The 20,613-nt window shown below is 43.7% G+C and overlaps 1 protein-coding gene across 2 annotated transcripts in view; it reads left to right on the top strand.

The window, feature by feature from the left end:
- The window catches only part of GRHL1 (grainyhead like transcription factor 1), a 63,775-nt gene that overhangs the window by 1,495 nt on the left and 41,667 nt on the right, over positions 1–20,613 (top strand). For both annotated transcript variants that reach the window (XM_081857083.1, XM_081857084.1), the window contains exons 2-5: positions 8,960–9,146; positions 13,679–13,749; positions 17,927–18,317; positions 20,470–20,546. In XM_081857083.1, coding sequence (XP_081713209.1) covers positions 8,960–9,146; positions 13,679–13,749; positions 17,927–18,317; positions 20,470–20,546 — 726 coding nt within the window. The remainder of the gene's footprint in view (positions 1–8,959; positions 9,147–13,678; positions 13,750–17,926; positions 18,318–20,469; positions 20,547–20,613) is intronic.

A 20,613-nucleotide genomic window follows, 5' to 3' on the forward strand; every position in this document is an offset into this window, starting at 1 on the left:
TGGATTTTTATGAAACTCATCCCCCAGGGAAAGCAGATTTGTCCAGGTAACACGAAGTATTCTTTTAAAGTGTGTGGGGGGGTTGAGAGTTGGGTGGGGTTGGAAAAGTGATAGACGATATTTAGCAATGCATTTGCTCCGGATTGTGTGTTGCGAAAGGGTTCCTACCTTCAATCTGTGATCACTAGTCAGCTTAGAAAGTTTATGCGAGTTGTGGCATTGCTTTTCTGTTAGTTGTGCTCAAGGTAAATTTGCAGCTGCCTCAGTGGTTCTTCGCTTAGTTTCAAGCTTATGCTGGGTGACATAACCTTTGCCATGTTCCCTCCCAGGACCGATTGTTCATTTTGCTTCAATCTCCTTGAAAACCATACCTGGTGCAGTTTTACATGGAAACATATCAGGTCTTGGTGGCGGTTATAACTACAACTCTTTCTTATTAAGGGTGCTTCTTTTTTGGCGACAGATCACTTGTGCCCTTGGGGAAAGTGTCTTTTTGAATTGGAAGTTCTCAGTCAAATGTGATGCTTCATTTAACTTAATGCTTAATGGAAGGCACTTGAGAGCAGAAATGTTGATCAGTCAACTGCTGAGTATATAAGGACAACTGGCATATTGTCATCTTCCTGTTTGGCAGCGTAGCCACTCGTTGCCAGTGTGGTCTGCAAATAAAATAAACGTGTCCCTTCATAAGAGGGCATTTGGCTGTACTCAGGTGTACCGGAGGCTGTGTCTCGCTGTATATTCAAGCTGGGAACCAAGGAACAGCCATTGTATAGAAGGCTCTTTTCATAATACGTTGGTGTTTGATGGCAGGGCTAAGACTTTCAACGGGAACCGCAAATGTTACTTTTAGAACAGAAGTGGGGTTATCATCGGGAGTCTTCTTGTTTTGCATTGGCTTTGTCGGAGGCAGGATTTCATACGTTCTGTAGTATTGACTTTATTCAAAGCTGTTGGATCCTGGCCAGATTTGTGTGCAAGACCGATGGCATGCTAAACACGAATCTTTTCGGAGAGAAAAAACGGTAGAGCGATGTGGCTATGTCTGTGATCTTGGCAAATGTTTATTCAGAAAAGTAAGTCCTGTATGAGATGGATGTGACTTTCAAGCAGTGGGAATAGGATTGGGGTGTCAGACTGCAATCTGGAAGATGCTTTCTTCTGAGGAATGCAGCATTGCTCTCAGCTGAATTTATGCTGGATTCCAGTTGCAATTAGCAGTGGGGCATTTTATTAAACAAGTCTGTATAATAAGTCGTTATGCATCAGTTTACATTCTTCTGAAAGCTCAGTTGGTTAGATCACGGCGCTGAGAACACCAAGGTTGCAGGTTCGATTCCCTTATGGGAAAGCTGCATATTCCTGCATTGCAGGGGGGTGGACTGGATGATCCTCAGGGTGCCTTCCAACTTTACAATTCTATGATTAAATTGTGCTCCTGTGGGGTTAAACCATCTTGCTTTTGTTTTCTGTATACTAAACATTCTGTCCTTGTCCTCTCACACTAAGACATGGCACACGAAGGCTCATACCAAGAACAAACTTAGTTGGTCTCTAAGTTGCTACTGGACAATTATCTATATATATCTACTGTGTTAGACCAACACGGCTATCTACCTGCTTCTACATGTTGGACTATAGTTCCCATCATCTCTAACCACTGGCCATGATGGCTGCAGGGAGTCCAAAAGTTTTTGAAGGGGCCGCAGGTTCAGCATCCATCCTTGCGCTCAGAAAAGATATCCTATTATCCATTGCCATGAGGGTAAAAGTGAAAATTGTGGTGTTTGCTACAGGTGAGCAATCCCGTTGCATGTATCCTCAGAAGTCCTACTCTGTTCACATGAAGCTCACTTCTGGACTGCAGCCATAGCTCATGATTTTGATTTAAATAATAGTTTGAATCCTGGAATTTTTCATACTGCCCTCACTTCAGAAGTTCTAGTGGATTTTCAAGGGACTGCTAAATTAGATTTCACCATAGGGGGCAGAACAGTCAAGCCCTAAAACTGTAAGGCAGGGGTCAGCAACCTTTTTCATCCATGGGCCGGTCTACTGTCCCTCAGACCATGTGGTGGCCCGGACTATATTTTGGGGGGGGGGAAATGAACGAATTCCTATGCCCCACAAATAACCATGAGATGCATTTTAAATAAAAGCACACATTCTACTCATGTAAAAACACCAGGCAGGCCCCACAAATAACCCAGAGATGTATTTTAAATAAAAGGACACATTTTACTCATGTATAAACACACTGATTCCTGGACCATCTGCCGGTTGGATTGAGAAGGCAATTGGGCCACATCCGGCCCTCAGGCCTTAGGTTGCCTACCCCTGCTGTAAAGCATTTTTTTGAATGGCAGTTCAGCATTAAATAAATTGAGAGGGTAAGAAATTGAGAGGATCCCTTTTTCCCAACCACTAGCTCTTTAACATTTTAAGACCATTTGGCGGTGGCTAAAAGTTTTCTCGCAGTTATTCCTATCACAGAGATTCACATTACTAAGAGAAAGCCACCTGCAATATTCTGTAGTCCCAAAATGTGATGGATAGCTTAGAAAACATCTTGACAATCATAAAGTTATGCTGCATTAGTTTAAAGTCAGTGATTGTTTGTGAAGTTGGTTACACTCCAATGCTTGTTTGCACTCGTGTTTGAACACCACTATTTCTCTATGAAGTTCTTCAGCTTGGATTGTAAAATGTAAAATGAAGGTTTGTACATGAATGGCCATAGATCAGCTACCTAGAGCTTGTTACTTTGTATTATATTTTATTTATTTCATATAATTTATATTTAATTCATATAATTTATATACCTCCTGATTGTAAAATAAAAAACCTCAAAGAAGTTTACAAAAGGTAAAACAGTAAAAAAAAAAAAAAATCACAACCATACAAAAGTTAAAATAATGCTCTTCCCTAGGAGACCTGCCTGGTGCCTTCATTAGACATCTTTAGGCACCAGGTGGAAACATTCCTCTTCAACCATGCCTTGGGCTGATTAATATTTTAATAACCCTGTTTAATGTGTTTGTGGGAGGGGAAGGGGGTAGGTTTGCCATATTTCAAAAAGTGAAAATCCGGACAGAAAAGTTTTTTTAAAAGCTATTTTTGAGGGAAATTGGCAAAAAATGACACTGCTGACATCAGTTGCCATACGCCTGGGACATTTAGCCGATTTCCACCCAGACACTGCTTTTGAGTGCGGTATTCTGAGTATTCTGAGAAATTCCGGACGTATGACAACCCTGGCGGGGTGGTATTGATTTGTGGTTTTTTTGGTTATTGTTTTCATTATCCATTTTTTATTATTATGTTGTGAAAACTGCCCTGAGTTCTACAGAAGAAAGGCGGTATGCAAATTTAATAAATATAAATGAATGAAATGAAATGAAATACTAAAATGGATTAAAATTAGCTCAACTTTCAAAGCATCTGGGTAGGCTTGTCTAAACAAGAATTGTTTTAGCAGGATGGTTGTGCTCCATCTCCCAACCCATTCCTTCACTGCTACCTTAAACTGAAATAGATTGGATGGTCAGGGTTCTGTTCTGTAGCAGGGCAAGGAAACTGGGGAACCAGCAGGTGGGTTGGCGGCCAGTGTGTTGGTCCTAATATAGTGGGAGGGAGATAGTGACTACGGAGAGATGAAAGTTGAAATGAAAGCAATGACTGGGTTGAGCAAGAGAGTCCAAGATTACTGAATCGCCATCACATTTTGATTTTGTAGGAAAGCCACTGTTGTGTATTTTGCTTTTGCTGTCTTAAATTGTTTTGATGATTAATTTGCTGTATTTATTGTACTTTTATTTTACCTGTTTAAAAAACAATGTGCCGTTCTCCATTTTGGAATGTTCAGGAGCGGGTGCTGTGGGTCAAAAGTGGTATATAAACAACCCAGAGAAATGAAGACTTAACACTCTTTGCCATGGGAGACTAACTCTGGACTATATCACGACATTATCCCAGCAAGGCACAGAGCCCTTACGGCTGTCATGTTTTCCTATCTCTTCTTTCTCTCTCTCTTTTTGCAAATTATTCAAGCAGAAAACAAGGCAGTGGTTATGAAGTAATTACACACACAATGGAAGACTTATTTCCAGCTCTTGCTAAATGCCTTTTAGCATTGTGTGTGCATAGTTCACTGTGCCAATAGACCCTTCAGACTTTAAAACTTGACACAGGGCAGCTGTCAGAAATATACACATTTCACTGTCTTTTGAGAAAATACGGTCTCGTTTTTCCTCAAAGAACCTGCAGCTCAGGGGAGAGATTGAGTTACTGCCAAATCCTGTGCTTTGTTGATAGCTCTGAAGATAATTCTTTCTACGTTCTTTTTTTTAAAAAAATGGCACGTTTGCGCATTTTATTGGGGCGGAAATATCATTTGTTGTTGTTGTTGTTGTTGTTGTTGTTGTTGTTAGAATAGATTTATATCCCACATTTTTTCTCCAAGGAGTTCTAGGTGGTAGACATGGTTCTTCCCTCATCTCATTTAATGTCCCCAACAACCCTGTGAGGGTAGGGTTAGGCTCAGAGGCAGTGACCAGCCCAAGGTCATTCAGAGAGCTTCATGGCCAAGCCGAGGGTTTAAACCTGGTCTCTTAGGTCCTACTCTAACCACTACACCACACTGTGAAATGTGGGCAGCACACAGGCTTTGTCACCTGTGATTAAAAACACTCCTTAAAAGCATATTTCTTTCTATTCTATTTTATCTGGTGCCAGCACAGAAAAGGCCATGGTCTCATTACTAGAAAATATTCATACAGCACTGTCCCAAAAAGGTTTTTAACTAGTCCATGTTATAAAGGAACCAAGTGCCTTAACCAACTGCGGTCTATAATTTGCTGGTCCCAACCAATGTTGCAATGTTTTGGGTGGTTTGCCCTGCGTTTCTTTACCTCTCCCTCCTTTAATGAGGCATGGAAAATCCCTTGCTTCATCACTAAGGTGAGCAGATTTGCACAGCAGCTCAGGAGGGTTAGGGATGGAGCTTGGAAGCTGCATTTTCCCTCATTTGCCTTGTCGCTGGAACCAATTTTTACAGGAGGCCGCACTAGGACCATTTCTGGACAGCCCTTAGACTGGAAATTGCAAAATGCTGTGGTACAACGGGGCAACAGGCTGCGAGCGTAGCACTCCTCTACTGAAATAGATTCATTAGCTGCCAAACTGTGTTCCTGGTCTAATCCCAGGTTCCTATTTCAATGTTTAATGCTCTAAATGGCCTGGGACCCAAATATCTGCAACAGCACCTTTTCCTTTATCGATCTGCCCATACTTTGGGTTTGCAGATGAGGCCCTCTTGGTGGTCCCTGTGTGGTGTTGGAAGCCTGAGGAATGGCATTTTGAGTGGCAGCTCCTTATATGTGGAACTCCCTCCCTACTACTCCCTCCCAGCCCCATATCTTCAGGTGTTTGGTTAAGGCCAAGGGGATGCCTCCAGTGCAGACTTTGTATTCAATGTGGCATCTAGTTTGGAATGAACACAAAACATTTTATCTGCCCTTTGCTTGGAATAGTTCTTGGTGGTATCCAAGGGTGCCCATTTGACTTGGGAGTTGGCCCACTGAAATCAGTGACTAGGTTAGGCCCATTTCAGCAGGCCTAAAAGGTAAAGGTACCCCTGACCATTAGGTCCAGTTGCTTTACTGGCCGAGGGAGCTGGTGTTTGTCTTGCAGACAGCTTCCGGGTCATGTGGCCAGCATGACTAAGCTGCTTCTGGCAGGGCAGAGCAGCCCACGGAAATGCCATTTACCTTCCCACCAGAGCGGTACCTATTTATCTACTTGCACTTCAATGTGCTTTCGAACTACTTGGTGGGCAGGAGCTGGGACCGAACAACGGGAGCTCACTCTGTCACGGGGATTCGAGCCGCCAACCTTCTGATCGGCAAGCCCAAGAGGCTCAGTAGTTCAGCCCACAGCACCACCCACGTCCCACCTTCAGCAGGCCTACTTTGAGTAAAAAACTCGAATTCCACCTCATGTATGTCTTACCGGAGTTGCCAATCAGCAGAAAGTTGCTTTTTGTTTAAGACCTGCTTGTTGGTTTAAATTCCCGTTCTGTGTAAGTGTGTAGGAGAGAAATCCGAAATACCTGTGCTTTGTGACCCATCTACAAGGTTCCCTGGGCTCCGCAGGCTGGTTTCTATTCCTCAGTGGCAAAATACAAAGCAGCATGAGCTGTTACAAGCAACATTGTTCTTTGTCAAATGCATGAAGCGAACTGAGAATGTGGTTTGTGTGTATAGAGTAAAAATACAGCTATAGGTTTCCATAAGACTTTTGCTTCAAGGACTGATGGTATCTTGCGTTTCATGCAGGTTTCATTCCTCCCCTACCCGTTTTTCAGCCCCTGGCAATATTTTAAGCAAAACTTAAATTTTGTCTTAAATACTAACTAACCTTTGCGTATGCTGAAGGGGAAATAGTGTTTTAAATGGGTGTGAACCCAGATCTGGCAGTATTGATTCAACAGCAGACCCTCCAAGTGTCCCTATTTCCCATGGGCAATACTGGATTTACAGAAGCCATTCCGGTTTCTGATTTGATCCCGGAATGTTCCGCTTTTCCTTAGGACATCCCTATTTTCATTGGAGAAATGTTGGAAGGTATGGAGTTATGCGACCTCCGAGCCAAGGAGATAAGTAACTATACAACCTTTAGAAGACATCTGAAGGCAGCCCTGTATAGGGGAGTTTTGTAATGTTTTATTATATGTTGGAAGCTGCCCAGAGTGGTATAAATACAGTAATGAAGTTGTTGTTGTTGTGAAATAGGACGTTCCTATTTTCACTGGAGAAATGTTGGAGGGTATGCATCAGCTGAGACATCTTCTTGCAAAAAGTACACCCCCCCCCAAATTACCTTCTGTATAAAAATAACTCTTCTTTTTGAATGCTCCGAGATGTCCTCACACCAGACTAAGGCTGGTTTCCAACCAGCTCTAAGCCAAAAGTAAGCTCTTGGGATACTACTTTGCTAGTGGACGTAACCCAGCACATGCTTCCTTATGGGCACATTAAGACCTCAGAGTAAGTGGATTTAGGGAACTAAGTAAACAAGCCGCTTTATGAGTTTATTCAGCAGTGAGTCACAGCTAATGAAAAGCTTCACTTGAAACTGGTGCTTTGCAGTTCTTGGCCTGGGTCCTTTCTGGACTGCGAGTAAGTCCAGGAAGGTTTTCATTTTGGTACTGCTTTTACTCAAAATTTGAGCAGAGAATGAATGTATGCGATACTGAAGATCTACATGCCTTGGGGTAGCTCTGGGTCGTTTTTGTTCCAAGGATGACCAAAAGCCGTTGGTATTGCATTGTCAACCTCTAGCATTCAGAAATCAAGATTATAGTTTTAAAACACAGTTTGAAATGTTTCGTTTATGCCATTGGCTTTTCAAATATAGAAGCCTCAAATACAGTAAAGACTTCTTCGGAAGCTCCCCCCCCCAAAAAAAAAACATAGGTGATTTATTTTTATTTTTTACTTTAAATATTATAAGCTCGGGACAAAATAACTGGGAGGTCTTCGTTCACTGTCAAAGCATGTGTCTTAGACGGCAATCCTGTATGCATTTACTTGGGAATAAAGCTCACTCAACTCAGTGGAACTTGGTTCTGAATGCATAAGATGGCATTGTTCAGGCATCCCCAACCTGCGGACCTCCAGATGTTTTGGCCTACAACTCCCATGATCCCTAGCTAACAGGACCCAGTGGTCAGAGATGATGGGAACTATAGTCCAAAACATCTGGAGGGCCGAAGGTTGGGGATGCCTGCATTGTTAGACATACAAAGTCCTAGGTTAGACCTGTTGTCTGGTTCCCAGGAGTTTCAGGCATTCAAAACAGACATCCGTGAGCCAATCATCTGACTAGTTACAAGGCAGATATTTTAATGAGTAATTAAGCTCTAAGCACAATGCCTCTTGGAAAAAATATCAAGATAAAAGTTTAATTAAAATTCAGTTCATCCTCTCCCAGATCTCTTTAGAGCTTGGTCAACAAAAAGCTAGTCTAAGTTGGAGGTTGTGCAATTCTTGGTTTCTTTCTTTCTTTCTTTCTGAAAAGGAGAATGGAATGTTTATTAAAATATATGTTTTGAAAGCTTAGGTGGTAAGTTCCATCATGGCTGGAGGGGAGCCAATGAGAGGGCCTCTCTGTTCCCTTCCTGCATAATGATATATCCCTAGCAGTAAACAGTGATTGGGCAAGAGGGTGGAAGCAGTTAGTTTGAGTGTGCAAGCCCTTTGCATTGCTAAAAGTGTTCCAGATAAAACAATGAAGTATTTCTGAAGAATTCAAAGACTGTGATTCTTCTTCTTGTTTTTAGTTATATGAAGTCGGAACGTGATAGGCTAGCAAGTTTTTCCACCAGAGCAAAGAACAGCAACATAACTGTATGTTCAAAATGTTCAACAAGCACACCAGAGCTTTTGAGAAACTGCTTTTCTATCTCTGCTGCTCTGTGCAGTGGGAACTAGAAGACCCTCCAGAACATTGTCTCAATGTACCCAGGGCTCATCCACCCACTCACTTGGCCTGTACTCTGACTGTATCCTCTATCAATTAATCCCTCATGGTTCCAGAGTTTTTCTCTTCATTTTGTGGGTGTGCCTTGCAAAAATCCAATCTTACCACTGAATCAGAATCTTACCAGATGCTCAGAAAATCTGAAGAGGGGGTTGGCTTAAGTGAGCCTCAATTCAGCAGGTAAGGTCGGATTTTTGCAAGGCACAACTGCGGAACAATGAGAAAAGTTCTTGGACCTGCCTGGGGCAAATAATTGGTACATAATGCAAACAAAATGTGGATGAGCCCTTAGTTGGGTTCCTTGCACAACCTTGCATGCGTGGTGGAAGTGCTTAGACGTGTGTACGGACTTCTTTGGGTCCCAGCCCAAAGTGTGTTTTGTAATTGTGTGTTTTGTTTCATCTCCCTCTCTATGAAGCAAAAGGCCAGTTTTGGTTCTTCAGAATGAAACGCTCTACTCCCAGAGGCGACCCTACACCAGCGAGGATGAAGCTTGGAAGTCCTTTCTCGAAAACCCTCTTACAGCAGCTACCAAAGCCATGATGAGCATCAATGGGGATGAGGACAGCGCTGCTGCCTTGGGACTGTTGTATGACTATTACAAGGTAACAACATTGGCACTTGGCTAGGACTCGTAAAACAGGCCAGCAGAGTGTGCTTTGTTGTTTCACGTGCCTTCCTTAAAGGGGAGAAAGGCCATGCCTTTTACCACTTAGCTGGGAACATGATACAGCTGCTTTTGTAGTGGCTACAAATAATAAAATAGCAACTTCTGGTTAGATGACTCAAAAAGGAAAAACAAGTATTGGATAAGTAACTTTTCCAGTTATCTAAGCAACCTGTTCTGGAATCTTTCTTTAACAGGTCAAGGCGTTGGTAGTAGTTGGCATACTTTGCTTTTGGGCTCTCTCTCTCTCTCTCTCTCTCTCCCCTTTTCAGTGATGTCCAGTGAAACAGATTGGCAGGGAAATGCTCCTTCACACAGCATGTGATTGATTTATGGAATTCCCACAGCCACACAATAACATCGAAATTTGAACTCCCCCTTTAATGCTCTTAGACATATTCATAAAGGACATGCCTATCAATGGCTCCATGCGTAGCACTGTATTTCAGAGGCAGGAGGCCAGTTAATAGGGGCAGAGGCAGAAGAGGGCTCTTGCCTCCGTCCTGCCCTGCTTGTGGGCTCCCAAAGAGGCATCTGATTGGCCAGTGTGGAGAAGCAGGCTGCTGGGGTAGATGGTCTGTTTGGCTCATCCATTAAAGCTGCACTTACATTTTGACTTGTCCGTGCCTAAATTGTAGTATATCTCCTGGGAAATGAGCACCTAATTCTTTGTCTTTTCAACCCACCTTCCTTATAAACAACTGCTGAGCTCTGGAAGGTTTCGTCATTCTGGGTTTTCCTTTAGTGGATTAAATGGAAGAGGTGCTAACCTGTTAGAAATGTAATGTATTACTTGGTTAAAGCTAAGCTGATGTGTGGAGTTCTCTTCTACCAGCTGCAGCTGCAGCTGCGGTCAAGGCCCTTTAGAATTAAAGTTGCCATCAGGGACAGCCTTGTGAGGAGCAAATCAGTACCCTATGTTTGCTCACTTCTTCCTTTTCCTCTTCGTTGAGTCAGGAGTCTGCAAGCGTAATCCTCCTTTGCCTTGCTCTGCCTTGTGCTTTGCACTGCCTTGTGCTTTATACTAGAGATGAGTAGGACTCCAATTCCCACCAAACACACCACCACCAGCAATAGTCATTGGTCAGGAGTGATGTGGGTTGCATTGCCAACAACATCTGGAGGGCCACATGTTCCCCCACACCTGATTTATGTAGAATTGCAGCAGTTATCAAGATGTGTACCCAGTGCCATGTGAGGTGTGCCTTTTGACTGACCAGAGCATGTCCCATTTGGAATGTCCCATTCTCTTCCTCATTCCAAGCATCTGAATGCTTCCCAGTTCCAAACCTGGGGGTGGGAGAGCATGGCCCCTCACCCTTGGTTGGCAGGTGAAATAATAATAATAATAATAATAATAATAATAATAATAATAATAAAAAAAAAATAAAAATAAATTTATTATTTATACCCCACCCATTCTGGGTTGGGTTTCCCCAGCCACACTGGGCAGCTTCCAACAAAATATAAAAAATACAATAAAAGATCAAGCATTAACAACTTCCCTAAACAGGGCTGGTTGGGTTTCCCCAGCCACTCTGGGTGGCTTCCAGCAAAATATTAAAAATACAATAAAAGATCAAACATTAAAAACTTCCCTAAATAGGGCTGCCTTCAGATGTCTTCTAAAAGTCATATAGCTGTTTATTTCCTTGACATCTGATGGGAGGGCGTTCCACAGGGCAGATGCCACTATCGAGAAGGCCCTCTGCCTTCAAAAAGAGCTCCTTCAACTCTTAATAGCTATGTAAGCTCCCGAATTCATAGAACTGAGGGGACATGGAAAGACTGTTAATTATGAGCTCCAGGGCAACAGAGCCTCATGATGACAGTGGTCCCTAAAACTAGTGTCGCCCACTACAACATAGAATAAGAATAGAATATCAGAGTTGGAAGAGACCCTGAGCATCATCTAGTTCAACCCCCTGCAATGCAGGACTGTGTGGCCGTCCCGTCAGGGATTGAACCTGCAACCTTGGTGCTATCAGCACCACACTCTAAGCAACGGAGCTATCCAGGCTCAGTTCTGTGCTTTAATATATGCCTGCTCTGAATACCCCAAAACCAGTCAGACTGGCTATAGGACTCGAGGGGCTACTGGTCTGATCCGTCAGTGGTGTTGTCCAACCGCCACCAGCTCTTAGCTTGTAAATAATAATAAAAAAGCTTTCACAAGCCTTTCATAAGAAGAGTTGGGCAACAAGAGAAACTTAGCTTCGCGGCTGTGGGCCTTGGAAGCCTCCTTAACAAGCACGCAGTCATCTCTGAGCAAGGAAAGGTATCACCCTCAAGCTTTTCTACAGACAAATCGTGTTAAGGCTGAGCTCCTACCTAACTGGGTGTGTTTGCATTTAATGTTTTCTTTTTGTGCTTTGTGTGGGTGTAAAGAAAAACAAAGCCAAGCAGACAGATTAACTTGTAATAAGTTAGTAACCACATTTTAGCTTGGCACGTCTTCCATACCTCCCTGCTCCATTTGGGACGATGGCAGGGGGGAGAATCTGTGGGTTAAGGAATGCTGCCCTTTCTCTGCTTGCCCTACTTTCTTGTAAATGCCACCCTGATCCTAATTAGCATTACAAGCCAAAGACAGGTTTTGGAAATGTGATCCCCCCCCCTTTTAATGTGCATGTCCACCCCAAATGTGTGGGCCAATGTGATGTAGTGATTCAAGTGTTCAAAGCCCCACTTGGCCATGAATGAACCTCACTTGGGTGCCCATGGTGCAGTCACTGTCTCTTAGCCTAACCTTCCTCACAGGGTCATTGTGGGAAATACATGAGACAGCGGAGGACCAGGTATACTGCCTTGAGTGCCTTTGGAAAGAGGAAAAAGGCAGAATATAAATGCAAGAAATAAATAAATGCAAATAAGAGTTTAGCTTGGATGCGTAACATGAGAATTTCTGAAATGTGCAAATTAGCAATGAAAGATCCACATTCTGAAAATTGCAGCCCTTACTTAGAATCCTAGAATTGTATAGTTGGAAGGGATTGTGAAGATCATCAAGTCCATAGCTGTCAACTTTCCCCTTTTTTGTGGGAAATTCCCTTATTCCAGCACAGTTTCCAGCTGCTTCCCGCTGCTATCCCGGATTGTTAGATATCCCGTAGACTGTCCCCGGGACAGGTGAGGCTGCTGATCCCTTATTTTCAAATCTGAAAGTCCAACCCCCTGCAGTGCAGGGTTATGCAGCTGTCCCATACAGGGATCGAACCTGCAACCTTGGTGTCATTTATTAGTTATTAGCTCTAACCAACCGAGCCAGGCTGACTTCGTGGTTGACTTGCAAGGGAACTTACACTTTTGGTTCTGTTCTCTTCCACTGCCCACCACCCTAAACATATGCAACATTTTAATCTCTGTCTCACTCAGATTTGCTAATCTTGTGCCGGAAGCCATTTAGTATAGCATTTAAGAAGTTTCCATCAGCTACACTGTCATTTACGTGGTGCGCATTTGCCAGGCAAAATGTTTAAATGCAAGGGTGTTGCTGATACAGCATATTTCAGAGCTGGAGGATGTGGAGCTAATTCCACCTCATGTGAAAATTAGTTTGTGAATCTAGTCTTCAAAGTAGAAACTGGCAACTGTTGAAATTATGGTTTCTGCTTACGGTATATACTTTATTTGTTTCAACCAGCCTTTAAGCCAGTGTTTCTTAAGAGGGGGAAAAACGTGTTATGTTTGCATTATTCTGAAGCATTTAGCAATTTACAGATACAGGAATGAGACCTGCAAGCAGGATTTGAAATACAAGCAGTGGTAGAAAATTGATAATATATTAAACAGAAGAATGTCTTAGGTGAAATGTTTATTAGAATACAGTATGTAAATGGGATGGGCTTAAGAATAGCATGGAGGGAAAGATGGGAAGTCAAAGCTTAAAGAGAAATGCATAAAATATTTTGAATCTGGAATTCATATGTAAAGATTTTAAAATTTAATTAAAAAATTGATTCCCCCATCCAAAAAAGGGGGGTGAGAGCTTGTGCTTTAAAAGGGAAGGGTTGTACCCAGAAATGTTTCTCTTGGATTAGACCCATTGCAGTCAGTGGATAATTGCTTTCAGTGGGACTACTTTGAGCCTGACTTAATCAAACGCAACCCAGGCTTCGGAATAGAGGCATGGAGGAAAGAGTTAGAATTTTGGAAGTTTACGTGATGCTTTGCCACGATGATCCCAAACCCATTTGGGAAGCAGTTCTGCGACTTCCAACTCATCTTTTCTGCTAGGCCTGGGACACAAGGTAGAGGAGATGACGAATCAAGTTATTCTTTGCAGAAAGTTGCAAAGCCAGAATCAAAAAGCCTGTGCCTTTAAATAATATCAGCAGTAGGTAACATATCTCTTGTCTTTCCTATTGTTGTTTTGTGCTAATGCTTTGAATTCAAAGAGAACTTGCTTATATAATGTTCTCCTACTAGGTTTCAGTTCATTATTTTGTGTGTTGTTTTTTATACTTGAAGGTTCCCCGGGAAAGGAGAACGTCAGCAGTGAAACCAGATGTAGATCATTCTGACCAAGAACATGGCAAAAGGTTCAGTATTTAACCTTGAAATGCTTTTTAAAAAAAAAAAAAAGTAAGAAAGAAAGATAGTTGGAGGCAACAGCATCTCGAAGGCCAGAGGTTCCCCATCCCTGCTCCTCAGGTATCACATGAATGAAGTTTGGCCAACGGTATCCACTTGTGTCCTTGCCTGTTGGCAGGCAGAACAAAGTAAATAGAGATGAGTAGGTCCATGTTGGCAGGCCTGACCATTCACAAGAGGAGAAGCACTAGAATGCCTAGAGTCCTAGGAGTTCTCTTTGGGGCCAGGAACCCTGTCAGTCAAGGTAAAAAGATCATAGAGCTGCTGTGGAAGATGAAAAGTTGGAGGTGCATGGTTAGTTTCAACTGCCTCTTTTTCTTGATAGCTCCAGAGTTGCTATGAACTTATTAATAATAATCCCATGAAGGAAACACATATATTGGAAAGATGTTGGTCTGCCTGTTCCTATGTGGAATGTACCTATTGATGGGGATGTCTTCAGCCTAGACTTGGAAAGCCATGTCTGCACGTCAACGGCATGACTGCTTTTGAGGCAGCTTGTGAATGGAGTCAAGGCACTGGAAGACAACTTAAAAGGACAGCCTGTTCATTTCCCTTTACTCTGTCTGGTCCACATCCACTCACCCAAAATGGGTTGGCTCACGTCATTCAAATTGTAGTGAGGTAATGGCAGGGAGCAGGCAGGTATGTGCTAGAAACAGAGTCGCTGAAGGATGAGGGGAAAACCCGACACCTTTACAGGTAATGATTTCTCCAGTACAGTACTGGATGTATCAGAATTATTGCATCATTATGTTGATGCGTAAAATGCACTCCATGTTAATTTTAAAGCTATTTGTGTCAATAGTCTTTGGCTGCACACATTTTATTCTGAAATCAATGGAGACTGAGTACTTGCTTTTTCTACATAGTCCACACACAATCTAGTTTTGTTGCATTGTTGTTGTTTTTTGCCCATCCTGAGAAACTGGAAATAAAATTTCATTGCAGATTTATTCTGAGTTATACCCTGCAGTGTGTCCATTTGAAAAGAGATGGTCCTGGTAATTGGGGTGGGGGTTGTATCCATGCATATCCAGTGATGTTGTGGGTCATACCAAGATGGCAATCACCACTTCCTTTGTTCATGTGCCTGGAGGAAAAGGCACGAATAACATAATCAACGGGGAGGGTTTTCAAATGTGTATCAAGTAATTACACATGGCTTCGTGGATAGCAGGATCTAGACTAAATCGAGATTGAAAGCAGCATGTTGAAGATGAGCATTAAAGATTCTGGATTGAGAAAAGCTACGGTTTTTGTGCTACAAATGCATTGGTGTGTATGCAGCTGTTCTCTCACCAGAGTATAACCAGAACAAGAAAGCTGAGTGGAGAAAAACTCAAAGGCAACTGAACACTGGTGAGGGCTCATCATTAAGTCTACCTAGTGGCAGTGAAGGGAAGCAAAGAAGGCAGACTTTGCTGCTCCATTGCATCCACATGGTGCTGTCCGGAAGAGCTTTTCCGGGTAGTGTGGAACCATTTGTAGTCTGGCCTAAAGGAGGTGGCAGAACCAACAGTAGTTTGCTGTGACTTGTTTGCAAAGCATTTTGAGGATAAAATAGCTTGCATCCGCCAGGACTTGGACTCCACTGTTGAATCTCGAGAGGTTACCCAGAGCACTGTCTAGTCCTGTTACGTTGGGTGAGCTTCAGTTAGTAAGGCTCTAGGATGTGGACAAGGTGCTTGGATCAGGGCAACCACTTGCTCTATGGACCCTTGCCCCTCTTGGCTCATAAAAAAAACTAGGATGGGACAGCTGGCTGGGTCAGGGAGGTGATTAACGGTTCCCTGTGAGAGAAGGTGGTCTCCGCCCACTTGAAGGAGGGAATAGTAGAATCATTCCTCATTGGATTTGGAAAATCTAAGTAATTATTGGCCAGTTGCCAATCTCTCCTTATTGGGCAAGATTCTTGGGTGGGTGGGGGGATGGCTGCAGACCAGATCCAGGTGCTCTTGGAGGAAACTGATTTTCTAGATCCAGTTCCATTGGGGTTTAGGCTCGGTTTTGGCACAGAAACTGCTTTGGTCGCCCTGTATGATGCCCTCTGTCAGAAGAGAGACAGTGGAAATGTGTGCTTGTTAGTTCTTCTTGACTTTTGATACCACTGGCTACAGCCTTCTGGAGTGGCCGTCTGAGTTGTGGGTGGGTGGCACTGTTTTACAGTGGTTCCAATCCTACTTATTTCCAGAGAGTGATGCTTGGGGAGTGCTCTTTGGCCATGTTAAGCCTTCAACATGGGGTTCATCAGGCTTTGATTTTATCCCCTATGCCGCTTAATATCTATATGAAACCGCTGAGTGGGGTCATCTGAAGTTCTGGAGTATGTTGTCAGTAATATACTGATGACACACACCTCTGCTTTGTATCTGCAGGTGTGGCTGGACTGTTGTCTTGCCTTGGTAATGGACTGGATCAAAGTCAGTAAACTGAAACTCAAGCCAGATAAGGCTGAGGCACTGTTAGTGGGTGGTTCCTTAGACCGGATGGATGGAAGGTTGCCTGCTTTTGATGGGGTTACATTCCCTCTGAAGTAGCAGGTATACAGCTTGGGGGTACTTCTGGACCCCTTGCTGTCACTTGAGGCTCAGGTGGCCTTGGTGGCATGGAGTGCCTTCCATCAGCTTCAGTTGGTGGCACAGCTGTGCCCCTATGTGGACAGGTATAGCCTTACCTCTGTCATCTGTGCTCTGGTAACCTCTAGGTTAGATTACCGCTATGCGTTATATGTGGGGCTGCCTCTGAAGATGGTTTGTGAATAAAAATAAAAATAATTTATTAGTTGTACCCCGCCCATCTGGCTGGGCTTCCCCAGCCACTCTGGGCGGCTTCCAACAAAGATTAAAAATACATTAAAATGTCACACATTAAAAACTTCCCTGAACAGGGCTGCCTTCAGATGTCTTCTAAATGTCAGGTGCCGTAGTTGTTTTTCTCTTTGACATCTGGTGGGAGGGTGTTCCACAGGGTGGGTGCCACTACCGAAAAGGCCCTCTGCCTGGTTCCCTGTAGCTTTGCTTCTTGCAGTGAGGGAACCGCCAGAAGGCCCTCGGCGCTGGATCTCAGTGTCTGGGCAGAATGATGGGGGTGGAGACACTCCTTCAGGTATACTGGAAACTGGACTGGCACAGAATTCAGCAGCCAGGTTGCTCAATGAGGCAAGACAGTTGAGCATATAACACCAGTTCTGACCTGACTGCACTGCTGCCAATTAGTTTCCGGGCCCAATTCAAAGTGCTGGTTTTGACTTATAAGGCCTTATGCTTAGGACCGCATCTCACCATACGAACTGACCTGGATCCTACAACCATCATCTGAGGCTCTTCTTTATATGCCTCCTCTGCAAGAGGTCTGGAGGGTGGCAACACGAGAACAGGCATTTCTTCAGTAGCTCCCTATTTGTGAAATGCTCTCCCCAGGGAGGGTTGCCTGGTGCCTTCATTACATATCCCAGGCAAAAATATTCCTCTTCTCCCAGACCTTTGGCTAATTAAACAATCTATAGCCTTTCAAACGGGGGGGGGGGTTACTGTTTTTGTTTGTTATTATGGTATGTCTTTTTATGTTTTTATATTGTAAACCGCCCTGTGATCTTCAGATGAAGGGCAGTATAGAAAGTTAAATAAGAATAATAATACACTGGGAAACCCCAATGTATGATCTGAAGGCACATGAGGCCGCCATCTTGCTGAAGTTAAGCAAATCCAGTGTTTGGATTGGGTACCTGGGAACCTCATGGATGCTGCCTTGGTTCCATGATGAAAGATATATGGGGTATTAATGCAGGGCTGGCCCAAGACATTTTGGCACCTGAGGTAGGCCCCAAAATAGCACCTGGCTCCTTGCCAGGAAAGAAGCCGTGAAGGGAGAGCTACACCAGGAACAAGGAGGGAAGGAAGATTGACATTGGAATCTGCTGCCCTGGTGAATTCTGCCGCCTGAGGCAGTCACCTCACTTTGCCTCATGGCACGGCCGGCCCTGTATAAATGTAAAACGGGGGAAATCCTTCCCAGAGAAGGGAGCTGACATGAGGCAAGCTTGGGCTCTAGGGCCTGCTATTTTAGAAATTTATCCTGCCTCCCACTCCCAAGTGCTTAATCTGCCACCTCTTGTTTGTTTAGGAACTGCATACCGAACATGGCGGAACAGTCGCTCATATCTGCTGGGGAAAACCGAGTGCAAGTCTTGAAAAACATGCCTTTGAATATCGTTCTTCCGCACACTTCCCAGATGGGTGTTGACAAGAGGGGCCACCTGACTACTCCGGACACGACTGTCACGGTCTCCATCGCATCCATGCCCACCCATTCGATCAAGACGGAAACTCAGCCGCACAGCTTTACAGTGGGCATCCCACCAGCTGTCTATCACCCAGAGGCACCTGAGCGGGTGGTGGTTTTAGACAGGAGCCTGAGTGCTGACCAGTTTAGCTCCAGCGCCCAGCCTCAGAATTCCCAGCGCCGTACTCCGGATTCCACCTTCTCAGAGTCTTTCAAAGAAGGCGTGCAAGAGGTACAGAAACAACCTGCCTCTTTTGCTGAGCATGCTCTGTCCAGCGCTTGGCACGTTGCTGGGTTTGCCATGGGAGAGCAGAAAAGCTGCAGGCTGCAGTGTTGGGCTGCAGAAATATGGCTTCTGGAGCATCTTGAAAGTAAATTGTTAAGGCTGGGATCGTGTTGAATCATAGCTGTTAACTTTCAGATTTGAAAATAAGGGATCAGCAGCCTTGAAAATAAGGGATCAGCAGCATAACTGTCAACTTTCGGATTTGAAAATAAGGGATCAGCAGCCTCACCTGTCCCGGAAACAGTCTACGGGATATCTAACAATCCGGGATAGCATCGGGAAGCAGCAGGAAACGGCGCTGAAATAAGGGAATTTCCCGCAAAAAAAGGGAAGGTTGACAGCTATGTGCTGAATTCCATAGAACTTTCTAAATAGGCATGCACAGGGTTGCACTGCAATTTTACATATAAGTGGAACCTTGGTTCTCAAACTTAATCTGTTCCGGGAGTTCATTCGATTCCCGAAACTGTTTGAAAACCAAGGCACAGCTTCTGATTGGCTGCAGGAAGTTCCTGCACTCAAGTGGAAGCCACATCGGAATTCAGCTTCCAAAAAACGTTCACAAACAAGAACACTTACTTCCGGATTTGTGGCGTTCAGCAGCCAAATTGTTCATCAGCTAAGCCGTTTGGGAACCAAGGTACCACTATACATGTATTTAAGAAAAGCAGCTTTTGAACCCTTAATGCAGTGGTGGAGATCCATTTTTTAGCCTCAGGGCCATATGCTATCACTGGTGGTTTTCTGGGAGGCTGCATATCAGTGGTGGGCGGGGCCTGAAGCAGAAGTGGGTGGAGCAATGTACAAGAATCCTTTCTTCATACAGTAAACTAGATTCTGTTCATGCAAAAGCCAGAGCTTTCACTACATGCATACTCATGTGCAAGGCACATGTTCTCTCACATTCTCTCTGTTTCTCTCTCTCACACACACAACCTTCCATCCAGGCAAGAAAGAGGCATTTCAAGGACACATTCCAGCCAGACAACAGCATTCAAAAGTTGCAGGACAGAGTAGTGGGTGTCACCTGGGCGAAAGCCCTTGGAGCCAAATAAGAGATCCCTGAATGGCTGCATTTGCCCCCTGGGCCAGAGGTTTCCCACCCAGTTTGCAGATAGATGCAAAGCAGTTTGGTAGACCTTGGCTGGCAAACCTCTGAAGCCAGAGCAGTTGATGTATACTATATTTTTTTCCCCAGTGGCCTTTTCAGTTACTAGCAAAAGCAGAGTAAATCGTGTCGGGTAGTAAAAACTGCGAAACAAATTTATGCTGAATGAGGCATCATGCAAATTCGATTTATTTTATAAAAACTAAATAAATACAGGCGGCTCACAGAATCACAGAAAGTTTGACCTTTTTCTTAAAAGTCCAGAATGCCTACAAGTCCTGTCGATAAATAACTATTGCATCCCTTCTTCCCCTTGCCCCTCTGATTTAGTGCACTGCTCTCTAATCTGTGCATGAGTATCAGGTTCTCTTTAATTCTTATGTAAACCTGAAATATCAATCTGCTGGATTAGAAATAGAAGATTTTCTCAAAGGCCTGTGGGTGTAATGTACTAAATTTAAAACAAAAGCAACCACTATAGAATGTGAAATCACTAGCAAAAGCACATGGCTCATTTTACAGGGTAGAGGGAGAGAGCTCCTTCAGCTTGAATGTGTGGTAATGATATCGGCACGGCAGGAATACGTACATGATCTGTGTGTGTGTAAAAAAAAAAAAAGTGTGCTAAATGCAGCATCACAGAAAGAAACAGCTGTGGACCAAAGCTTAAAACCCTCTAAAACTCAGAATACCTTGTTCAAATGTCAGAACTGGAGCTAAGCTTTTTCTTCTTTTGGGCTCTTGAAAGATATTGGAAATGCCACACTTTGAAAGTATGCAAATCAACTTTTTCCACAGTGCCCTGCCTTGTGCTGGCCTAGTTTTTTCTTTCCCCTACCCCTGGTGCACATAGTAAGTGGACGGCAGTAAATGTGCCAAGTTAAGGGGCATGTTAAACACTTTATTAATGATAAATTTAGGACCGGACCACTGTTATTATTACTTTTTTAAACTGCCACCTATGCCTGAAACAATTATTAATACTTCCAGGTTTTCTTTCCTGCCGAACTGAATCTCCGTATGGCCGGCATGAATTCTGAAGACTACGTGTTTGAAAGCATTGCTGGGTAATCTCCTATCCTTTAGATCCAACTATTGTGAAATTCTCTCCCTCCCTCTCCGGCGCACAGTAGG

The sequence above is a fragment of the Podarcis erhardii genome, assembly GCF_964252035.2.
Source record: "Podarcis erhardii genome assembly, chromosome: 3".
Taxonomy (NCBI): domain Eukaryota; kingdom Metazoa; phylum Chordata; class Lepidosauria; order Squamata; family Lacertidae; genus Podarcis; species Podarcis erhardii.